Source organism: Bos javanicus, chromosome 20 (assembly GCF_032452875.1).
Source record: "Bos javanicus breed banteng chromosome 20, ARS-OSU_banteng_1.0, whole genome shotgun sequence".
Classification (NCBI taxonomy): domain Eukaryota; kingdom Metazoa; phylum Chordata; class Mammalia; order Artiodactyla; family Bovidae; genus Bos; species Bos javanicus.
The window spans coordinates 482,307-506,765 of record NC_083887.1 but is presented as its reverse complement, the minus strand read 5'-3'; the positions used below and the strand labels follow the sequence as shown (position 1 = coordinate 506,765).

Sequence of the window (24,459 nt, the reverse complement as noted above, 5' to 3'; positions counted from 1 at the left end):
CGTACTCCCAATTTGGAACCAGTCTGTTGTTCCATGACCAGTTCTAACTGCTGCTTCTTGACCTCCTTACAGGTTTCTCAAGGTTGTCTAGTTTTCTATCTCTTTCTATCTCTTTCTATCTCTATCTCTTCTATCTCTTTCTGTCTAATTTTCCGCAGTTTGTTGTGATCCACACAGACAAAGGCTTTAGCTTAGTTAATAAAGGAAAATAGATGTTTTTCTGGAACTCTCTTGCTTTTTCTATGAACCAACGAATATTGGCAATTTGATCTCTGGTTCCTCTGCCTTTTCTAAATCCACCTTGAACATCTGTAAGTTCTCAGTTCACGTACTGTTGAAGCCTAGGTTGGAGAATTTTGAGCATTACTTTGCTAGCATGAGAGATGAGTGCAATTGTGCGATAATTTGAACATTCTTTGGCATTGCCTTTCTTTGGGATTGGAATGAAAACTGACCTTTTCCAGTCCTGTGGCCACTGCTGAGTTTTCCAAATTTGCTGGCATATTGAGTGCAGCACTTTCACAGCATCATCTGTTAGGATTTCAAATAGCTCAACTGGAATTCCATCACCTCCACTAGCTTTGTTCGTAATGATGCTTCCTAAGGCCCACTTGACTTTGCCCTGCAGGATATCTGGTTCTAGGTTAGTGATCACACCATTGTGGTTATCTGGGTCATTAAGATCTTTTTTGGATAGCTCTTCTGTGTTCTGGCCACCTCTTCTTAATATATTATGCTTCTGTTAGGTCCATACCATTTCTGTCCTTTGTAAGCCCATCTTTGCATGAAATGTTCCTTTGGTATCTCTAATTTTCTTGAAGAGATCTCTAGTCCTTCCAATTCTATTGTTTTCCTCTGTTTCTTTGCATTGATCACTTAGGAAGGTTTTCTTATCTCTCCTTGCTATTCTTTGGAACTTTGCATTCAGATGGATGTATTTTTCCTTCTCTCCTTTGCCTTTAGCTTCTCTTCTTAACTGTTTGTAAGGCCTCCTCAGACAACCATTTTGTTTTTTTGCATTTTTTCTCCTTGGGGATGGTTTTGATTACCACCTCCTATACAATGTTATGAACCTCCATCCATAATTCTTTTGGCACTCTATCAGATCTAATCCCTTGAATCTATCTTTACTCCCACTACATAATCATAAAGGATATGATTTAGGTCATAGCTGAATGGCCTAGTGGTTCTCCTCACTTTCTTCAATTTAATTCTGAATTTGGCAATAAGGAGTTTATGATCTGAGCCACAGTCAGCTCCCGGTCTTGTTTTTGCTGACTGTATAGAGCTTCTCCATCTTTGGCTGGCTGAAAAGGATATAAACAGCCTGATTTCTGTATTGACCATCTGGTGATGTCCATGTGTAGAATCGTCTCATGTGTGGTTGGAAGATCATGTTTGCTATGACTGGTGTGTTCTTTTGGCAAAACTCTGTTAGTCTTTGCCTTGCTTGATTTTGTACTCTAAGGCCAAACTTGTCTGGTACTCCATGTATTTCTTGACTTCCTACTTTGCATTCCAGTCCCCTATGATGAAAAGGACATCTTATTTTGGTGTTAGTTCTAGAAGGTCTTGTAGGTCATCATAGAATCGTTCAACTTCAGCTTCTTCAGCATTAGTGGTTGGGGCATAGGCTTGGATTACTGTGATATGGAATGGTTTGCCTTGGAAACGAACAGAGATCATTTTGACATTTTTGAGATTGCACCCAAGTACTGCATATTGGGTTGTTGACTGTGAGGGCTACTCCATTTCTTCTAAGGGATTCTTGCCCACAGTAGTAGATGTAATGGTCATCTGGATCAAATTCACCCATGAAATCTAGAAACCTGGAAATGGCCATCTTAGCTAGAGTACCTCTAAAAATAAGCAGCCAGAAACAACAAGCATGTTCTTAAGACTGTAGACTGTGGATTCAGACAGACCCACATTTTAGCTCTTCCCTGCCTTTTAACCATTGACAAATAACATTTCTGCATCTTGGTTTACTCAACTGAAAATGTAGAGGCTAGTGGTATCTTCTTAATGGTTCATGTGAAAGTTAGATGAATATATGCTATCAAATGCTTAGTACTGGGTCTGGCACATAAGATATACCGTGTTAGCAGTGACTGGCATGATTTTGCTATAACTGCAGCTACTACTTCCACCACTTTTATCTTAGCCATGGTAAGAGAGGTTGGGAACCACATCACAGGAGCTGGAATTACCTGCATTAGATTCCTCCCTAAAGCTCGTTCAGTTCTTTGAAGATTATGGTAGAGAGAATAGGTTAAAAAACTAGGCTAGCCACTTGCATTATGAATTGAGGCTGGCAGTAGCTCATTTTCATGCAAATATATGCAGACATGGAAATAAGGCTGCCCCTGCTAACCCAGCGCCCATGGCCCACCAGACAGATTGCCTGGGACTTCTCTTGTATGCTTTACTCTTTCTCCTCATGATAAAATGAAGCTGAAACATCAAAGCAGTTGAGGCAAGGCTCTCTGACTGGATACTGAGAGAACTTTGCAGAGGAAACCTGTTTGTTCCTTGAGGCAACAAAGCCTGTTGCTGGAGATCTGTGTGTTGACCTGTCTTTAGAGCAGTTAAAATTCATATTCTTAATCAATGAGAGACCAGAAGATGGGAGAGGTCGAAAGATGGGAAAGAAGGAGCAGAGAGTGGACATCATACCATGCACCCCAAGATGCACAGGAAGTGTCTGATTTATCATCCAAAGGCATCTGAATGTAACTTCTCTTCCTACCATCAAGAATTTCACCTCAGAACTTCCCTGGTGGCTCAGTGGCTAAAACTCTGTGCTCCCAGAGTAGGCAACCTGGGTTCAATCCCTGGTCAGGGAACTAGATCCCACATGCTGCAACTGAGACCTTGGCGTAGCCAAATAAGAAAACAAATTCCATCTTACGTCCTTGGCCACTTGTATAACCCAGATATCTCCTTCTCCTTAGGGATAATTTGCACTACATCCAGTTCTCTGTTCCCTATCTGCCCAGTCTTGAGCTGGTCGTGATGCTCTTAAACCTTGGGAAGGATCTGCACTCCCCAGCATTTGGGGGACGGAAGGGCTGTCTCTCATGCGGAGCAACCTGGCAGACTCTTTCCGGTTGTTTTTCAAAGCCAGAGCAGTTCACAGTGTGCGCTGGTCTCCCCACATAGCAGAGCCAATTCCTCTAAAAATAGCTTTCTTTCAGAGAACCCACAGCGAGACAGTTCACTGCAGATTTTCCTCGAAACTGAGCTGCTCCCTGTCGTTTCTCTGAACCCGCTCCAGCCTCCAGCAGGGATGATTCTGGGAAGAGCGAGAGGCCCACACAGTCTTCTGTTCTGTGGTCCTTATTCCACCCTCCTAGGTCCTCAAGGATTGAGAGGGACTCTCAGTACCTAGAGCTCCTTCTTCATCTCTGTCCCATCTCCTTCCATTTTTACTCTTTTACCCCACTTAGTGTCATTCCTGTCTCATGCCCTCAGCTCTAACAAATAAATTCAGCTTCTCAAGAAAGATTATTGTCGTTTAGTTGCTAAGTCATGTCCAGTTCTTTGCAACCCCATGGACTGTAGCCTGCCAGGCTCCTCTGTCCATGGGATTTTCCAGGCAAGAATGCTAGAGTGGTTGCCATTTCCTTCTCTGGGAGATCTTTCCAACCCATGGATCAAACCCATGTCTCCTGCATTTGCAGGCAGATTGTTTTACCACCAAGCCCAGAGAAAGGTTGTGGATGGACTCAGATGCCAACTCATAAATCAGGGCATCTAGGGAGAAAGGTAGCCCCATTCTGCACCTGGCCTCACCTCGGCCCTATTGTCTATCCACAGTGGAGAGATAAACAGTGGTTTATCTGCTTAACAAAGCAAGTGTGTGTCTACAACACTGGTCACCAGGGAGATTTTTAGAGAAATTTTTTAAAAAGCAGCCAGCAGAACAAAAGGGTTAGAGGACTCTGGGCATCACCAACATCTTGGATTCTTCAACGTTCTGAGGACACTGGGTTTCTGGGGGACTGCCATGTGGAAGGAGGGGGATGGGGTGGGTGGGGACAGGCGGAGTAAAGGGGAAGCCAATCAGGCAGCAGAATAATTAAGAACAGAGCCTTGAGATAAATAGCCCCTGGGTGTTTTTTATTTTATTTATTTACTTATTTATTTATATTTGGATGCGCTGGGTCTTTGTTGCTTTGCAAGGACTTTCCCTAGTTGCAGCAAGCAGGTGCTAGCTCTCTAGTTGTGGTGTACAGGCTTTGCATTGTGGCGGCTTCTCTTGTCGCGGAGCATGGCCTTTAAGGAATGTGGGCTTCAGTAGCTGCAGCACATGGGCTTAGTAGTTGTAGCTAGAGGGCTCTAGAGTGAGGGATCAATATTTTCAGCACACAGGCTTAGTTGCTCCTTGGCATGTGGAATCGTCCCAGACTGGGAATCGAACCTGGATCCCCTGCATTGGCAGGCAGATTCTCAACCACTGGACCATGAGGGAAATCCAGTCCTGGGGTTTGAATCTTGCTTCTGGCTCTTTGGGTACCTGTCTTAACAGCTCAGGGCTTCTCAGGTGGCTCAGTGGCAAAGAATCCACCTGCCAAAGCAAGAAGATGCAGGAGATGCGGGTTTAATTCCTGGGTTGGGAAGATCCCTGGAGGAGAAAATGGCAACCAGTATTCTTGCCTGGGAAATCCTGTGGACAGAGGAGCCTGAAGGGCTACAGTCCATGGGGTCACAGAAAGTCAGATACAACTGTGCGACTTAGCGCACACGCACGCTTAACAGCTCATGGTTCTCTCAGTTCCCATCTTTGCAAAGTGGGGCTCATCATCCCCACTAGAGATTCTCCATGAGGGTTAAATAGCATACTTGTGTGGGAAATTAGCACAATGTTTGAAAACTACTAAATGGAATCTGAAAGGGAAAAGCTGATTCTCGTGTCACATATGTGACATGATAGAAGGCTTTAGTTTCAAGTTCTCATTTTTTTTCAGCATTGATGACAAAGGTTTCTCTGTTAGAGGTGTCTGAGAATATGCATCATAATAAGGGCAAACCTGACCCTGTGTCGGCACCTCTGGTTTCTGTAGGGAATGCCAGGAACTCTGCACAGTTGGTTAGGAATGACTCATGCCACATATGCCCACGTGCTTCATCTTTGTTGTTATTTTTTAATATCTGTTTAATTTATTTGTTAATTTGGCTTCGCTGGACCTTAGCTGTGACATGCAGGGTCTTTCATTGTGGCGCACGGGCTCACTGGTTGGGGCGTGCAGGCTTGGTTGCTCTGTGGCCTGTGGGATCTTAGTTCCCCACCCAGGGGTAAAACCCGCATCCCCCGGCGTTACAAGGCAGATTCTTGACCACTGGACCACCAGGGGAGTCCCGTGCTGTTTCTACTTTAGTGATACGACTTGCTTTGTAGCACTGTTGAAGGAACACAACGAGCCAGTGTGCAGAGGACGGCGTGTGATGTACAGCAGGCCCTCAGTAGATGGTAGCTGTCCATCATCATCGCAGCCAATGCTCTAACCCAGCTCCAAAACCTCTTTATCAGGTGACTTGCTGCCATGGCCCTGCTCTGGCTGTGTCCCTGCCAATCCCTCTGGCATCACGTTGACTTCTGTGTTGCGAGAAATGTATTGTGCTCAGCTGAGTGTTTGCAAATGACAGATCATTAAGGAAGCACCGAGGAACTAGGGCAAATCAATACAGCGCACAAATGGCTGAAATCCCCATCAGATGTTCCCATTGTTTCTGGTGCCGGAAGATGCTCAGATGTTTGATTTGTATGTTTGTTTTTATGCTAGTTCTATTAAATCAGTTTGCAGCCTGAAGAATGTTTGCCAAAGAAAGACACACGTGCCAGTTAAAAGAGACTGAAGACAGCCGCTGGCTTCAGACATCCCAAATGTGACAGTTTTTGCTGATGTTCATGCTTCTCTTTGTCCGTCACACTGAATTTTTGTCACGGGAGCATGGACCTTTGCATGCTTGTTCCAAGCTGTGTAAAACCCACCAGAGGGCACCTACCGTGTAGAGCCTGTGGCCGCGGGGCACACACACCCCCCAGAATTCCACCCTTGACCGAGGGGCCATTTTCCTGAGGATGAACAGGCAGTACTAAAGGAATGGCGATGCCTCGGCTGCAAATGGTATTCAGCAAACTGGTGACTGAGAGTGCAGGCTTTCCAATTGGATGAACGTGAGTCTGAGTCCCAGCTGTAGCTTTTCCTGGCTTTGTGAACTTGAACTAGTGACTTAAACTCTCTGAGCCTCAATGTTCTCATGTTTAAAGTGTGAACAGTGATAAGGAATAGGACCTGCCTCCAGGAGGTGTAAATATTTAGACCAACCTGTGCAAAGCTCTTAGCCCGATGCCTGACTTAACAAGTACAGGCTGATACATATTAGCTCTTACTGTTGTTATCATTCTCACCCTGGCTTTAACTTTACATCTGAAGTACACTGACCAACTCTGGAGCCCCCTGAGGCAAGGCTAACCCACATCATGTCCTGGCCTTGGCACTCTATAAGGCGTTGGATGTCCAGCTGGTACCCACAGCAGCGTAAGAGGCAGAGAGACTGCAGAGATAAAGACCCTCCCCAGAGTGTGCAAGGGTAAAGAGCACAGGATACACAGCAACGTCCCAGCCAGGGTTAACAGACGAAGATCAGAATTCTCTGTTCTTTGTTCAACGTCACACCTTTGCACTCTGCATACATTTTATAAACACACACACACACGCATATATACACACACACACACACACACACTTTTCCCAACCCAAGGATCCAGCCCATTTGAGCCACCAGGGAAATCCCCAATACACACACACACACACACACACACACACACACACACACACATCTATATTCCACCTTCCCTCAACTTCTACAGCCTTTTTGACAAAATACCTACTTCAGAGGGTACATGATGTCTCTGGATGACAACTGGGATCCTTACCCCTTAAACTTTTCTGGGACTTTGGGAAAGCTACCTTGGTCCCTGGGCCTCAGTTCCTCCATGTTTTCAGAGAAGGCAGAGCCTCCACTGGGTAGAAAAAGAAAGATGCCATCTCTGCCTCTTAAGGCTCTGTCGCTCTGGATAGGCTATTGGGTCCCTGTAGGTTTTATTTTCCTCATCCACAAAATAGGACCAACACAGCTTGCCTGCACAGTGTAAGGACTCAAAGAGAGAAACAGACGTAAACCAACTCGATTCCATAAAGGACAGCTCTTCTTGTTATATTAGCAATAAAATCTTAGCTCTGGCACCCCTCACTAAGGTGGACGTTATTTCTTACGCTCTGCGCAAGCAGCCGGCTGACCTGACTTGCATGTGCTCCTGGCCTCAGCCGGGAGCGGTGGGTCCTCTTGCAGGAGTGGAAGGGGTTGCCATCGTTACAGTGAGTGGTTCTCTCCAGAGGCATCCTCCAGCCCCCAGCCCCCTGCCAAAGTGGCAGGTGAATCCCAGGATTCCTGGAGAGCATTTGCCACCCGACTGGCCACCCCAGTGGTCCACAGAGTTGCTGCCTTGGCTGAGAAATTCCTAAACTCTGCTCAGCTGGAAGATGAGAATGTCCTTGGACCCTCTCAGTCAAGGCGGCCTGCCCAGATCTGCCGCCTCTGTGGGTGGCTGTATCCTGTAGCTCGCAGCCTCTGCAACCTCGTGGCGTGCTTTTTGGCTCACTGTAAGCCAACCAGGCCCCTGTCCAGCCATCCTGTGCCCCCGAGCCCAGGAGAGCACACCCCCGCCCGCTCCAGCCCCACAAAGGCTCTCTTAATAGACTGTGGCAGTCTCATTTGTAGACTTGATTCATCCGGCAGCCAGGAATGATCTGTCCTGATGCTCTTCTCTCCTCTCACCCGCCCTTCCTCATTCTCCGCCCCCACCCCTCACCCCCTTCCTTCCGCCTGGAGAGTGATTTGTCTGTGTTATGGGTAGGCCTGACAAACCATTCCACATTAGCAGCTAAGATGTTGTTTGAAATGGGAAAATTGCTGGCAAACTGCTCCATTAGTGGTTCCAGTAACAAATACTCTCTTTCCCCCAATGAAGACGAGATTGCAGGGGCACAAATTAATATGACTGTCTCCCCTTTTCTGCAGTGGGGATTACTCTTCAAGATGAATGGGTTCATCCCAGCCAGAAATGTGCTTCCTCTAGATGTAGCCTCCAAGGGAGCCAGCTCCTCCTGTCTCTTCCTTCTGCTTCCCCCAGCCTTCCCCTCCACACACACACATATCTTTTTGTGTGTCTTCCCAGCGAAGGGTTGGGGGCTCATCCATGCCAAATGAGGAGGTGATGAAAAGATCCGCACCTCGGAGAGACGGGAGATGGATGAGGAGGAGATGCTGAGTCCTCAGCCTGGGCCAGGCCCTCATTCATCACCTCTAATAGAGGGCCCTGCCTCCCGCTCATGCCCGTTTCCCACCACACCTGTTCTTGGTGATGGGAAGTCATTTGAGAGATGAAAGAATAAAGGACGGAGAAGCATGCTCACTCCCTATGCTCCTTCTCTTCCGAGGAACCTGTGGACCCTGAGCCTGCAGCTTCTCTTGTTCTTTCTAGAGTAATAGAGGAGGAAGCATTTCAGCAAAGTCTGTAAGACAGTAAAGCCACAGACTGCAGCAGCAGCCGCCCCAGGGGAATGGTCCATTCTGGGCCCCTGGGGCCCTCCAGATGTCCAGGAGCCAGTTTGGGGAATGTCAGGCTGGGAGCTTAAAGACTGGTAGACTCCATCATATTAGAACAGCCAGTTAAAAACCCAGAAACAAATATTGAATCATTAGGTGTACACCTGAAATTAATATTAAGTTCTATGTCAATTATACCTCCAATAAGAAAAGAAAAGCCCAGAACTGAAGTCAGCCTTGGTCATGTCTGCCTGTGCAGCATGCCAGCAGTAGGGTACTTGAGGTTTTAACTGAATGGTGACTTGCTTCCAGCATAGACAGGCAATGCTATCTGTCCATCTCTCTCTGCTCATCCTTCTCTTTATCGCTTTGGCTTTTTCAGCCCTCTGATTACTTCCTACAACCTTTCCTGAAGATGACAACTGCTTCCCAAAGACAGCTTGTCATCAGCAAGAACCAAATGTGCTCAAGGAGAAGTCATCTTTCCTAGCTTTCTCCCAGGGGAGTTAGACCCTGGGCTGGGCACTCCCAGACACCAGAACATGAGTCTCTGGCTTTTGGACAGCGTTTACCGAGTCTCTCTTGTCCAAGAATGTGTGCCGTTGATGGGAGAAACCATCCTGTTCTCAAGGCCCCCGGCAACCACTGGTTGATTAATAAATGGTTGATCGACTCTTCTCTGCTCTGTTTCCCAGACGCCTGGAACAGAACTCCATCAAATCCATCCCTGCCGGAGCCTTCACCCAGTACAAGAAACTGAAGCGCATGTGAGTCTCCCCAGCGAGAAAGGACGCCAGATCTTTTCAGTTTGGGGGGTCATAGGTATAGTGGGCAATCTCCCCAGATAAGGAGCTGCATGACCATGCTCGGGAGAGCTCAGTGTTAGGCCTGGAATGTCTCCCAAGACTGGGAGGTACGGCCTGAGTGTTGCCTTCAGATGGGGAGGTGTATGGGTTCAGGCATCTCAGAGCTTAGGCGTCTCCAGCTACAATGCGGTAAAATTATCTGGGTAGGAGGTGGGACTGCATTGGCCTAAACAAGGTCCCATCTCACTCTTTACTGCCCTCTGGCTTTGGGGATGTGGACCTCAAGTAGGCGCTTCAGTAGAGATGTGACAGTGACTCCGTATCATCCCACAGCACCATCACCAACACCCGTACCACCATGCACACATTCAGCTGACAAATGCTTAGCAGGTGTCCACTGGGTGTAGAGAGCTGTGCTGGCATCTATGGGTAGAAGACAAACTAAGATGAAGTCTGCTCTGATGGTGCTTACACATTCGAGTGGGAGGGCAAATATCAGAAATTGATCAGTACTAGAAACTATTGGGTTGGCCAAAAAGTTCGTTTGGGGTTTTCTGTACCATCTTATGGAATAAAATAAAAGAAAGGAAGGGAGTCATGGAGAGGCCATCCCCAGGAGGGTTGGCCCATGAAACCCTCTGTGTGTGGGTGACCTGAAGGAAGGAAGGGAGGGAGTCTAGATGAGCTCTCAGGATGGTTTGCACAATAGTGAGGCAGAATGGAGTGAATGAAAAGGAAAGTGGCGGAGATTGTGCAGGAAAGGTAGGTAAGGGCCAGGTCCTATGGACCCTTTAGACCCATGGTCAGGACTTTCTAATCTTTCTAAGTAAGATAAGAAGGTTAGATCATCACACTCAGCCGTGATGATCCGAATCATTGCCATTACCACCACATCCAGTATTATGCCATCACAACATCCTACCAGGACCTGGTGACACCAACGTGACTCACAGCATCTGAGCCTCATTGCCCTCATCCCCACCATCGTGGCAACGTCATCAGCACCGCCCCTCCCCTTCACACGACTGCCATGAGCACTTCTCTGTGAGTCCGTCAGAGTGGGGCACTCTGAAGGGAGGCTAGTAGGACTCAGACACACCCGCAACCATTGCCATCATACACACGAAGAACCTGGGAGGGGGCTCTCATCCCTTTTCCAACCTAAAAAATCATTTATGATAGCCCAGTAATCACGATGCTATTTTCATTGCGTTTGCTTCCTTCTCTGCCCTGACAAAGGAAGGAGAGAGAGCAGGTAGAAATAGGCATGGGCTTGGTTTTGTTCCCTTCCACCGCAGGCTGATTCATCAGTCTCCCTTGAGTAGGAGGGCCTACATTAAAGAGGTTAAGTGTCTGCTGGCTCCTTTTATGTTAAAAATAAACACCCCTGAGAAACAGTGGCATTGTCAGGCTTTAACCTCAGATATCAGGAAACCAACTTCCCATCTCCCTGGAAATCCAAACCAAACAAGATTTTCTCCTGGTATAGTTCCAGAAGTAGAAACCAACATAATGTGCCAGCCCTGAGCACATTCTCCTTCCCCCCACTAGGCAGCATTCCTGTTGGAGGGGCTGTATAAATATAGGCCTTAATATTTAAAATCTTAGGCCATTCATCTCCCGGTCTCCCTGCTTTCCCAGCTCATTTTCCATCCCCACCCTCCCAATTCATTTTTAAAGCCCAGCTTGATTATGCAGCCAGATAGTAATTTCAGTGAAAAATGACAAATTCATTCACTGCCCCAACCTCTATCTCTTGCATGATTTAAGTGACTACTCTAATTTTTTGTGAAGTCCAGGTAATTTAGAACATGGCTATGTTTTACTGCCCTTTCTCCATCCGCTTAGAACTACCACGATCTGTGCATTCAAAATTCATAAGACCTTCTCAGTTATGACCTGGGGAGTGAATTTCATTTTTGATCATTTTGATGCTATTGATATTTACTATGATGCTCTTTTTTTCCTTCCCAAGAGGATGGTGGTAGGAAAGAGAGAGCACTTAAAATTTTTTCTGACTAACGTCAGAAATCTAGACTGAAGTGCAAGGGCTTGGGAGATGTAGGGTCCCTGGAGAAAACAGATTTTAAAACACAGAGGGTAAATTCCTGCCAGGCATATGTGACCAGTTTATCTCTACTATCTCACAGAAGGATGTTTTCCTCCAACAATGAATGAACCACATCCTCTTCTTATCTCCATTCCAATGACAAAATAAAAGTTTTCCTGATTGAATGGCTTTGTCCCTGAATAGAATGAATTTCAAGTGGTCAGCTTAGTGTAAAAAAAGTATTTCCAGGTAAAATCTAGTATAAAGGTTGTTCTGTGGTTCACTCACTCAGTCGTATCTGACTCTTTGCGACCCCACGGGCTGCAGCATGCCAGGCTTCCCTATCCTTCACTATCTCCCAGACTTTGCTCAAACTCACATCTGTTGAGTCAGTGATGCCATCAACCATCTCATCCTCTGTTGCCCCCTTCTCCTCCTACCCTCGTCAGGAGAGGAAAAGACTCCAGCATCAGGGTTTTTTCCCAATGAGTTGGCTCTCGCATCAGGTGGCCACAGTATTGGAAGTTCAACTTCAGCATCAGTCCCTCCAATGAATATTCAGGGTTGATTTCCTTTAGGATTTTTTTTTTTTTTTTTGGATTTCCTTTAGGATTGACTGGTTGAATCTCCTTGCTGTCCATGGGACTCTCAAGAGTCTGCTCCAGCACCACAGTTTGAAAGCATCAGTTCTCTAGTGCTCTGCTTTTTTTATGGTCCAACCCTCAATTCATACATGACTACTGGGAAAAACCATAGTTTTGACTATACAGACCTTTGTTGGCAAAATGATGTCTCTGTCTTTTAATATGCTGTCTGGGTTTGTCATAGCATTTCTTCCAAGGAGCAAGCATCTTTTAATTTCATGGCTGTGCTCACCATCCACAGTAATTTTGGAGCCCAAGAAAATAAAGAGTAGGAGGGATTAGGGAGGATGCCAGTCTTACAGGGCTGGTTAAGCGGGAGCACTGACACTTAAAGGCCACACCTTCAAGATGTTGAGTTCTTTCCCTCCCATGCTCTTAGGCAGAGCAATATTCCACAAGTTCCACCAACTTCTAGTGTTTTAAGCTCATATTCCCCACTTGACCCTCATCAGCATTGGAAATTACCACCTCTGTTCTGAACAGCTTGCAAAGGCCACTTCTTCTCCATCATCCAGGGGACTGGGGTAGGTTTGAGACTAACCATATTCTGAAATACTGATCTCAAGTACAACTCAGGGACCACCTGCCTTGGAATCACCTGGAGATTTGTTATGTATGCAGGTTTCTAACCCCAGTTCCCCAGCTGGCCAAATCAGACTTTCTATGGGTGTGTTTAATTTTTTTTTTTTAATCTTTTAGCTTCACTTCGTGGCATGTGGGATCTTAGTGCCCCAACCAGGGATCAAACCTGGGCTCCCTGCATTGGAAGCATGGAGTCTTAACCACTGAACCATCAGGGGAGCCCTTGTGGGTGCATTTTAATAAACTTCTAATGGGGTTTGAGAACCACTAGTCAAGGGTGACCCAGACACCAGGAATCAGCTCTGGGACCACCTGATGTGGACTGGGGGTGGTCAGGCGTGGAGATGGGTGGGCACTCAACCTTCCTAGGCTGCCTTCCTGTCCAGGGCCACCACCCTCTGCACCCAACTCGATGAAATAGAAAGGAGACTGGAGATGCCAGTTCTGTGCCCAAATCGCTGTGTCTGATCACTTATCACTCCTGGTCCTTTAGCCCCCATGGCTGCTTATTTCCTTCCTACAGAATTAAGAACCACCACAGTCAGTTTCCAGCTAAACTATCACTTCTCCAGTGTCTGCGTGCATGCATGCCTGGGCACTCAGTCATGTCCGACTCTTTGCGACCCTACAGACTGTAGCCCACCAGGCTCCTCTGTCCATGGAATTTTCCAGGCAAGAACACTGGAATGGGTTGCCATGCCCTCCTCCAGGGAATCTTCTGACCCAGGGATCGAACCAAAATTTCTTGCGTCTCCTGCATTAGCCAGCAAGTTCTTTACCAGCTGAGCCACTGTGGGGGCGGGGGGAGCAATCCCAGGTCTACTCCCCAGCATCTTCAAATCATGAGACATCTCACCTTGTCCTTAGAGAAAAATGCTTCCAGAAGTTTAGTTGTGAACTTAAAACTAATTTGCACTGACAAGGCTAAAGAGGGCTTCCCCACTGGTCACAGAATTTTCTCTCACATGGTAAAGGGCTCAGGACCTTGAAGGGACATCCCACTAGGAATGTCACCAAAAAAAAAAAAAAAAAATCACCAAACAAAACAGGCTTTCTCACTGGAATGATCTAAGTACAGACTGTGCACTTGCCTGAAGTGCCTTACTAGGCAGCCATGCTGAGGCCCAGCAAGATTAGGGTAATCTGGGGCATTTGCTTGTTAAGACCCTTATACAAAAAAAAAGCTCTGAAGAAAAGCCTGGTATAAGCTGATGAGTTTGCGAGCACAATCTGTGGATTTGTTAGAGGCGCTCTCTCCTGCTCAAGGGATAAGCCCACCAGCTGTGCTAAGAAACGTTAACCTGAGAAGTAGCTTTCAACTCACAAGCCATGGAAACAGGGAGCGAAGGGAGCAGAGACCTAAGCGCAAGTTGTCGGGCAGCCCTTCTGAAGGCTAGTTTCCCAAGTGGTGCTAGTGGTAAAGAACCCGCCTGCCAATGCAGAAGACATAAGAGACAGGGGTTCAATCCCTGGGTCAGGAAGATCCCCTGGAGGAGGTAATAGGCAAACAGCTCCAGTATTCTTTGCCTGGAGAATCCCATGGACAGAGGAGCCTAGCAGGCTACAGTCCATAGCGTTGCAAAGAGTCGGACACAACCGAAGTGTCTTAGCACACAGATGCAGAAGGGGTAGAGAAACAGGCTCAAGGAAAGCACTGAAGAGGCTAGGAGAGCCGGGCGTCTGACCTCGCTGGAAGCAGTTGCTTAGACATGCTTTCTTCTCAATATTCCCATCTCCTCCTTGTTGACCCTCCAAGGCCCCCAACTTCCCCTCTTTTTCACAAAAGCAAAGACCCATTGATTTATTTTGTTAAAGAAGAGGCACCAGAGTTCATTGTAGCTGGAAATTGGAGCATCTCCACAACCAGGGACAGGAGCCCAGAGGCTGTCTCTGAGCTAATGACTCCTAAGAGACATCTCTGCACTCAGGGAAATGTCGTTAGTGAGAACTAGATGTGGGTGTTCAGAAGTCACTGGGGTACTGCGGAGTGAGCAACCTCCCGATCGGGGAGATCCCAATGCCCCAAGGCTGGGTTAGCTGCTTCTAACACACAGCATCCTTCTCACTCACATTGTTTCTGGTCTTCACCACCCTGGGCTTGCTTCCGTCCAAGGAGTATTGCCAGTGGCAATCACATGTCTCAAAGTCACCGTGAGGCTCTCATGATGTCTTTATACCACACGGCTGAAGATGCACTGAACCAGACAGAGACTGCAGTCACTGCTCAAAACCTCCATTCAGGTCAGGGAGAAGTCACTGGGGAGGCAAAATGACTCAGGACTTTGGGGGAGAAAAATAAGCATTTGCCAAGACATTACACAAGAAGGTGAGGCTCACAGGAACCCTGGGCTATGTTTGGGCGAAGCTGGCTTTTGCTTCCTTTATGCTATAATTGCCTGGTTCTGCAACCTACAATAAGGCCCTCATCGAACTGGGTGCCATTTCCCACCTGCAGAGCGAAGGCTGCCATGTGCATGGCCGTATGTCAAAGTCAAGATGCCACGAGTAAGCATGCTTTGAAAGCCAAGAAGAGGGATACACATATATAGCGCATTGTATCATGAGGCATTTGAATTGAATGATCTTTAAGACCTGCTCTCGCACTATAAATAAATAAATTGATGAATTCATCCTCACCATTTTGCATACCTGCAATGCTTGGTCCACCCCTCAGATATGGCCATATCATACCTTTGAGCTGTGTTCTCAGACTTCCCTGTTAATTTTTCAGAGACATCAGCAAGAATCAGATCTCAGACATTGCTCCAGATGCCTTCCAGGGTCTGAAGTCGCTCACGTCACTGTAAGTGGGGAGCAGAGGCATGTGGGGTGGGAGTGGGAGAGGGATGCATTCATATTTTCCAGGCGGTGTTTATCAAGGTTTTATGTTCCCTTACACACTTGTGGCAACCCGGTAAAAGAAACAAATATTTCTTCAGGGGAAATTGATCTTGGGGAATATTTCTACAACCCAAATGCATTATTTTTATTGATTAAGTGCCCAGCAGCCTTCCCAGTTATTGGCTTCTAATTCGAATGCATCTTCTCCTCCAACTGCATTCCCCCACCTCGGCAGCACTGTCCGGGGAGATGAAGAGAGAGGATTGTAATGTATGATTAGTACCATGTGCCATGTTTTCCATGCATGTGGCCTTGTCTGGGGAGGATCTCATTTTCTTCCTCTGATTTTAAGGCTTTTTCTCCAAACCAATCTCATGGCTATTGTTCTGAGAATGCATCAACCCCATCCTATAAGCCTTTCTTTGATTTTGAAACCTGAAAGCAGGCTCTTGGATGGAACCAAAGCTGTGCCTACCAGGGGCTCAGAGACCCTCTGGGGCAGGAAGGCATAGAGCTTTGTTCTGACCCTGCCGGAGACTTGCCCTGTGGCACAAGGACCATCACTTGCCTCTGGTGTGCATGTTCCCTCACAGGCAAAATGGCACAGTGACACCTCTCCTGCCTGAAATGCGTTCATGACTGCAGTCCCAACAATCCCTGGCAGTACGTAGTGAGCACTTACTGTGCACCTGGTACTCTTCTAGGAGGCTTGCAAACTTCATCCTCACAAGGACCTAAAATAGGAAACCTGTCCTCATCTGTCTTTGATGGTTCATCTAAAAACTGGGTCATCTAAACTCCACACAGCAGAGGCTTTTGTCTCTTTTGATCCTGGCTGAATCTCTGGTACCTCAAACAGTACCTGGCATGTAGTGATTGTGCAAAAAAAAAAAAAAAAAGACATGTTGAATAAACCAATGTAACTTTGGATATCCAGAGTCCACAGTAACAAGTGAGAAAGGCAGGATTTAGACCCAAGCAGTCTGACTCCAGAACCATGCTCTTGATCCCCATCTATACCGCATCCTGAGATAACGTGAAAAGTACAAGATACAGCTAAGGTGTCATCAGTTGATATTTGTATTATTTGGTGACCTGCCCTACCTGGCAGGGGAAAGGATGCTCAGAGGCAAGCTGTCCGTGCTTTGTCTCTCTGTGCAACCTATTTGTTTAATTGATGAGTGGGCAGGTAACAAGATACACGTTTTCCCCCACCTGGCCCTATCCCGCTGGGAAGGGGCTGGAGACAGGGAGGTCTCTTGATTCAGCTGTTGCCTGCTGCTGGCAAAGTAAATTAGTTTCATTTATCAGGTAGAACATCTGGTTGGGATATCAAAGACAGGATTGTGCGTAAGATTAGTGTCTGCTTATTGTGCTGAAGATCACAGAGGAGGAGGGAGAGTGGCCGTCTGCCACCAGGATCCTCTCCCTGCCCCCGCCCTCCTGTCCCCGGCTGCTTTCCCTTTGCCGGGGTCTGGGAGCCCGCTGAGGACCGTGAGACGCTTCCTGTCTTACAGGAAAAGAAATTCACAATCTGGTTGCCCAATGGGAAACTGGCATGCCACTAGCCAATTCTGAACTCCATCAGGGCATTGTTTAAATGAAGTGCTCTCATCCCCAGTACACGCATCATCCATTCAACAGACGCTTACCACATGCTGAGCAGCCTCATAGGCTCTGAGAAAGTGGCCGTGACTGGACAGGCAAGTCTTGGCCTCAAGGGGCTTCGAAGAACAACACCCCCTGCCCAGAGTGAGGAGCAGCCAAAGCAAAGGGCAAGAAGGCCTTACCCCATACCTGTGCACTGTTCTCTCAAACAGGCGTTCACCGTGTTAGATCCTGTTCAGTTTTCAGCTCTAGGGAGCCAGCCGTGAACAGTCCACATGATGTCATCACACACATGGGATCTATTCATCTATTAAAGGGGGCTGTAGAGGAGACACAGAAAATGTTTAAAATGAATAAATATGTAATAATGTAACGTGACATAATGAAAAGGGGTGAGGTAATAAAAAATAGGTGATAGAAAATGACTACTGTATGTAAATTGTTACTTAATTTTTAAAAAAATCAAAAATAAATAAAAATAAAAAAATCAAATGCAGAAAGACAGAAAATGTTGACTGAGATATTCAAGGGAACCTTCCAAGGATGAGTTGTTTAAGGCCAGATCCGAAAGGTGGGAAGGGAAGTCCAGGAAAGAGCTGAGGATACAGGCAGACAGGTCTATGCCCAGAAGCCCCCCTCAGCCACCAGAGTGGCTTCGACCCACTGAGGCTTAGGCACACCCCACGTGGACCTGTGATTCAAGGACCCTCTTTCCCCACCCTGCCCGTCATCCCACCAGCCCCTGCTGCACTGGAGGTTCTGCCATCTGCCAAGCCGAGCAGACGGTGATGGCACTGCATTTGCCACAGTGAGCAGTGAGACAGTCATATGAATTACAAATGGGAGCCTGAGCCATCACGCTGACTTTTATTTAGTCATTAATTTGTTGAAACATTAATGAAACACACCCGCAGGCTGAGCGGGACACTTACTCTCTCCTGGTGGTGTCTGGAAAACGGGGGGTGGGTTTATCACTCCCATTTACCATTTCCTCATCCTAATATTTTGCCTCCTCAAAGACACGTCACAGCCTGGATTTGCAATCTGAGTGGGAATCAAATCTTGACTTAATTCAGTGTGCTCCAGGCCTCAAGAGGGAAACATTTTTTTAAAAGATCTTTCTTAGCTAAGTTCCCTCCATCTCAGAGGAGGCTGGACTCAAGAAATCATCAAAGTCTGTGCCACAGATGAGAGAAGAGAAGCCAGCAGTGTCTACGGAAGAGCCAGACTCAGGAGACTTCTTCCCCACACTTCTGGTGCGTCAGAAGTCACCAGAGACCAGCCCTTAAATAGGAGACCCAGTGTGAGGGACTCCGAGGCTGGAAGACAGAAGGGTAAAAAGAATTCCTTGGTTCCTGGAGCTCAGAGAATGGGAAAATGAGGCTGGAATATAGAAGCTGCTATTACTGCAATAACAGTTACTTGCTCCCTAGTTTTTCCAAAGAGCCGGTCCTTGACTCAGCAGTCCTTGAGCCATCTGGGTAGGACCCCAGATATCCAAAGCCCTGTCTAGATGGATGATTAAAGGACTCAGTTCAGGAATTCCTTAGGATGGAACAGGATATTAAAAGGAAACATTCTGTAGGCTGGGCTCAGCCTGATCAATACCCATTGAAGACAAGAAAACACAGGGCTGGCTGGCTTCCCACACGTCTTATTTATTGCCAGGGTGTGAGTCATATTAGCAGCTCCGGGAGACACCACAAAGGGACCGTGTCTTGCTATTGTGGATTACTTATTGAGTGGGGCTGCCCAGGAGGAGATGAGGATGGAGTCCTTTCCTCCTCGCCTCTCAGGTGGCCTGCCCCTCCAGCCTCAGAGGCGCGAGCCCCCTGTCTCACTGGTGAGGAGGAGGGAAGAGGCGGGCTGGGGAAGGCGATGCTGAGATCCCAGCGGAGTGGGCCGAGATGGTGACCTCCTGCGTGAAGGGGTGACAGTGGCCTCCCATCCGCAGTGACCACTGTCCCCTCTGCTCTTTTCCAGGGTGCTCTATGGGAACAAGATCACGGAGATTCCCAAGGGACTATTTGATGGGCTGGTGTCCCTGCAGCTGCTGTGAGTAGGAACTTTGTCACTAATATTGTCTCTAGAACTGTTAACAGGCTCTTTTTTGCAAACTTTGAGCCATGCTCTGTAGAGTTCTTCTTTTGACTTTGTGCTCATTAAATGGAAAAAAGAAATTGTTTTGAGCTGTCCAGCCCTCACCTCCACCGCCTCATGTTGGTGGAAATAGAGCTGGGGAGTTGGCAGAGGAAGGCTAAAGTCAGTGTGAACAAGCTAGGTGATGCAGCTTGGGAGCCTGACCCAAGGAAGAATCACCACCCTCAGGCTTGGGGGGCTAGAAATTAAGCCAGAGTCAAATCCGCGATAATGCTCAGAATTTAGGGAACTAAAATGTTCATACACTGTATTCCAATACTAAAGCTGAAACAGAGCTGACGGTAGACATGTGACCTTGAAGGAGGTAGGGTTGGGTCTGTGAAATAATTAGGAGCATAATCAGTCACTGTTGTGACTCTATCTGGGAAAGATATGGCTGAGGGTGGAAGTGTTTATTTAATTTAAAGGAGGATTTCTTGCCTGAAATTTTAAGCTCTGGGATTATTTATTTGCTTTTATTTCATTCTGGTCATTTGAGCTTAAATGTTTGAAGAAAGTAAGTGAACTCTGATGTGGAGAGACAAGGAAAGGAATTTAGCTCATCTTGTATTTTAAGATTTTATGATCAGGCTAGAATTATCCCTGGTTTGTGATCAGGTAGCTGTAGCATCTACACGCATGTACTGTGGGTGTGGGAAGTGTGTGTGTACACATCCATGTCTGCACATCATAATTCCTGTTGGTATTAGGAAATGATCTTGAGTATCCTGTTAGCAATGGACAGTACCAAGTTTCAGAGAGGTAAATGACTTGCCCTCAATCATACAGAAAATGGGTGTGGAAGCTGGAGAAGAGCTTACATGGTCCTGTGGCTCAGAAGGCCCCCACACCTCTGAATACCACAAGATGTATGTTATCAGAGGCATGCATCTGAGTACAGATGAGTGTGTGTGTGAGTGTGTGTGTGTGAGCGCGCGTGCACGCACTCATACATGCTCCCTTGTACAATCACCTCCGAGTCGCAGGCCCCTTACAGAAGCGGCCTGGGCCCTTCCTGCCTCCTGTGTGCAGTTAAGTGAAGCTCCATCACGAGCTTGCTGACAATGTAGTTAAGTTTTATCTCCGGATGGGTGGGCAGTCAGGAACAAAGGTGGACGGAAGAAGGTCCACAGTGCGTCTCACACGGGGACGCCCAGGACTCTTCAAGAAAAAGGAAGTGAGGCTTTTCCTTTAGCCTTTTCTTCCCACATCTCTGCTCTCTACCCTTTCTGTGCCCTGTAAGACTCAGCCCTGGACAGAGTCTCCTCACACAGTAGCAGCACATGAATCACGCCTGGATGAGGTGGCCAGCTAGTTTTCAGACAGGACATCCATCACAGCACCGGGAAGGCTTGTTTCAGTGAAGAGGAAAGCCAGAGAAAGAAAATTCAGTGTCTTTTTCTCTGCTTCCTCTTTGTCCAGCCCTGCACACCTCTGTCTCCGTGTCTGTCTCTCTCTGTGTGGCTCTGTGTACCTATCAGTGTTCAAGGGTCGCAGCCCTCGGTGGGCCTTTGTGGCTATTTGTTAGAAGGACATGTCAGGGCTCTGCAGTGAGCTGGGGGGTTTCACAGATGGTATTCTTTGCTTGGAGCAAAGAAAATGTAAGGTATAACTGCCACCAGAAGGCCAGTTGACTGTACCTATTAATCCCCTGCCAGAAGACAACAATAGGATGGCCTAGAGGGAGATTCGGAGGTGTCGTGTTTCACTGGGCTGGGGTAGATATCCTGTAACAGTCATGTTTTGATTGTTGAATGCTATATGCCCTTGTAGGCATTAGGGAGAAACATAGCACGCATCAAAGTGCCTAGCACGGTGCAGGGCATACAGCAACAGTATCATAAACGCACGCTCGGGGGCCGTGTTTCTTGCCGTTCGCTCTGTTTATGTATCTGCTGTTTTATCCGGCTGTGTCAGCTCTCGGGTGCAGCACTAAGGAGTTTCGTTGCAGTGTGTAGGCTTCTCTCTGGTCGTGGCGCCTGAGCTTGGTTGCCCCACAGCATGTGGGGTCTTAGTTCCCTGATCATGGATCAAACCCCCGTCCCCTGCATTGGAAAGCAGATTCTTAACCACTGGACCATCAAGGAAGTCCTGAATGCATGTTTTTTAAAAAAGGAAATAGATTCCAGCTCCCAGCTGACAGCAGTCGTAAGATGACTAGAGCTTTGCATAGGCCAGGAAAAAACTCTGGTTGTGTCTCATTATTTTGAGCTGATGGAGCTGAATATCTGGGAGTGAAGACAAAGCTTTTCCCTTCCCTTGAGACCAAGAGTTGACACAACTCAAGTTCCTCACTTTCCAGAAAGAACCAGCAACTGTAGCTGTCACTGGGCTCTGACCTGGTGTTGAGCAATTAGAAAGCAGATTCTGATTGGATCTAATGTAGCATTCCACCCTCGGTAGATTGGCTTTCTCCTTGTTAGACTGGAGACCTTCCGATAAGGCTCTGATTAGAACACCCTGCTAGTCTGAGAAATTTCCTTTTCTTTGACTTGAAAGCTTTCTGCAAGGGTTTTGTGTTTTTTCTTCTCTCTCCATCTCTCAAACTATGGTCACATCACAAAGCAACTATATTCATTGGAAGAACTGATGCTGAAGCTGAAGCTCCATTACTTTGGCCATCTGATGTGAAGAGCCAACTCATTGGAAAAGACCCTGATGCTGGGAAAGGTTGAGAGCAGGAGGAGAAAGGGGCGACGGAGGATGAGATGGTTGGATAGCGTCATCGACTCAACGGACATGAGTTTGAGCAAACTCCAGGAGATAATGAAAGACAGGGAAGCCTGGCAGTACCAGTCCAGAGATCACAGGGATCACGAAGAGTCAAACACAGCTTAGTGACTGAAAAACAACAGCAAAAAGCCAAGCTGTCTCTGTCGCCCAAAATGATCTTGGATGTTTCCTTTCTGACACTTAAAAAAAACCTTTTTGTTTTATATTGGGGTCTAGCTGATTAACAATGTTGTGATAGCTTCAGGTGGACAACAAAGGGACTCAGTCATACAAATAGATGTGTCCGTTCTCCCCCAAACTCCCTTTCAAACCAGGCTGCCACATAACAATGAGCAGAGTTCTCTGTGCTATATAGCACGACCTTGTTGGTTAACCATTTTAAATATAGCTGGCACTTCTTTATAAATTCCCATGTGCCCGTACTTTTCATGTTGTACACATCAAATTAGGGTAAAAAGATGGCTGTAAACAAGAGATCAGAGAAGGCAATGGCACCCCACTCCAGTACTCTTGCCTGGAAAATCCCATGGATGGAGGAGCCTGGTAGGCTGCAGTCCGTGGGGTCGCTGAGTCGGACACGACTGAGCGACTTCACTTTCACTTTTCACTTTCCTGCTTTGGAGAAGGAAATGGCAGCCCACTCCAGTGTTCTTGCCTGGAGAATCCCAGGGATGGGGGAGCCTGGTGGGCTGCCGTCTATGGGGTCACACAGAGTCAGACATGACTAAAGCGACTTAGCAGCAGCAAACAAGAGACAGCCACTCTAGTTCCATGACCAGCCCACTGTATTACAATAAGCAGAGTTTGTACTCAGCCCATAATAAAGCAGGTGTGTTGTAGCTGGTTGCCCTGCCTTCCCATCCCCTCTTTCCCCGTGTCCCCAAACTTTTCAGCCACCCTACTACACTAGGCCAGCCTGTTAGGTACCCATCCCTCCCGGGTCATCTTCATGTCCTGTTGCTTCGGGCAGACGGCCAACTCTAAGGGGAAACTCAGTCTTCAGGGCTTCTCAGAGGCTGCAGCCAACAGGTCTCCATGAACAAGCTTCAGCAGCCGTGGGAAGGGACCGCAAGTCCAGTACCCTGTCTTCCGGGTGTCAGCCTCGCAAGAGTCACCTCCTTTAGCTGGGGTTCCAAAATCTTCAGCACTTCCCGGACAGCTTCTGTCCCAGCTGGTGTAGAATCCTGTCCCGCACACACTGGCACAAACTCTGCTGCTCTTGTGCTGATGGTTTCCGTGGTGAATTCGGCATACTGAAAAGGTCAGGAAGTGCTTTCTCTTTTTTTAACTTTGCATTTTATATTGGAGTATAATTGATTACAATGTTGTGATAGTTTCAGGTGGACAGCAAAGGGGCTCCAGCTATTTCTTGTACTAAACTTCAGTCATGGCTTCTGCAAAACTCAGAAAAGGCTATTCTCATATTCTTCACGTGTTTGAAAATAGTATGTCTCCCCGTAATTAATCCTAAAAGGTTCAGTTCCTGCAGACTTCCATCTGCATAAATACTGACTACAGACTTAGAAGTACAGACTTACATCTGTAAGTCTAAACACACATTTGTTGTTTAGTTCGAACAACCCTTATGATCTTTGAGGGTATGAACGAATCTGCCAGCTTTCTTCCTTGAGACAGGCTGCTAGGATGCAAGTCAGGGGCCCAGTTGGGCAAGAAGCGTGTTGAGAGATTCCATTGTAAGCTGCGGGAAACTGAAACTTCCCACATGGAGACATCTCAGAATCATGGTTAGGACAGGACATGCCGCTGGATGTGCACTCCCAACTCTGATCACCTGAGAAGTGACCTGTCCTCTTCTCCCAGGCTCCATCCACCCTCTTTATCACTGGAAACTTTAGTGTGAAGGCTTAGATCTTCACCATTCCCCTGCCCACCCTGGTTCCTGGGCTCCTGGAGATTGTGATCCTGAGTGTGTGTCCAGCCAAAATGCCCCCAGATTTGTGACTTTGCAGCTCAGCAGTTGGCCCTCTCTAACGCAGGGAAGCAAGCAGCGAGCATGTCTCCAGAGCCATCACTTCTTCCTTGCATGGGCGGTATCAGGCTGCAGTGTTACAGCTCTCCGGGGGTCAGTGCATTCAGTTAGTGCTCACTGATTGCACGGCTCACATGGGAGAGACACTCAGGTGGGGTGGGCAGTCATTTGAGGTGGAAGCTTTCACATAAATCCTGGCTCCAGTCGATGTTAAACCGGCTCCAGGAGGTCTTAACCCAAGCCAGACCGTCTTGGGGCTGGGAGGAGTTAAGGCAACCCAGGCGCCTGTTGTTTGATTTCCTTGGAAGGCAGACAAGGCCATTGAAGGGTCTTGGAGTTTTCCAAGCAACCTGCCAATTACAGGGCAGTGAGCAAAACTTAACTCCCTATAGCTCACTTTCCCTCACCAGCTATTTCACTAGTATAGCTACTGCTGCTAATAACATTTAT

The 24,459-nt window shown here is 47.3% G+C and overlaps 1 protein-coding gene across 3 annotated transcripts in view; it reads left to right on the top strand.

The window, feature by feature from the left end:
- Positions 1 to 24,459, top strand: part of SLIT3 (slit guidance ligand 3) — a 764,694-nt gene that overhangs the window by 611,162 nt on the left and 129,073 nt on the right. For all 3 annotated transcript variants that reach the window (XM_061393171.1, XM_061393168.1, XM_061393169.1), the window contains exons 10-12: positions 9,312 to 9,383; positions 15,430 to 15,501; positions 19,131 to 19,202. In XM_061393171.1, coding sequence (XP_061249155.1) covers positions 9,312 to 9,383; positions 15,430 to 15,501; positions 19,131 to 19,202 — 216 coding nt within the window. The remainder of the gene's footprint in view (positions 1 to 9,311; positions 9,384 to 15,429; positions 15,502 to 19,130; positions 19,203 to 24,459) is intronic.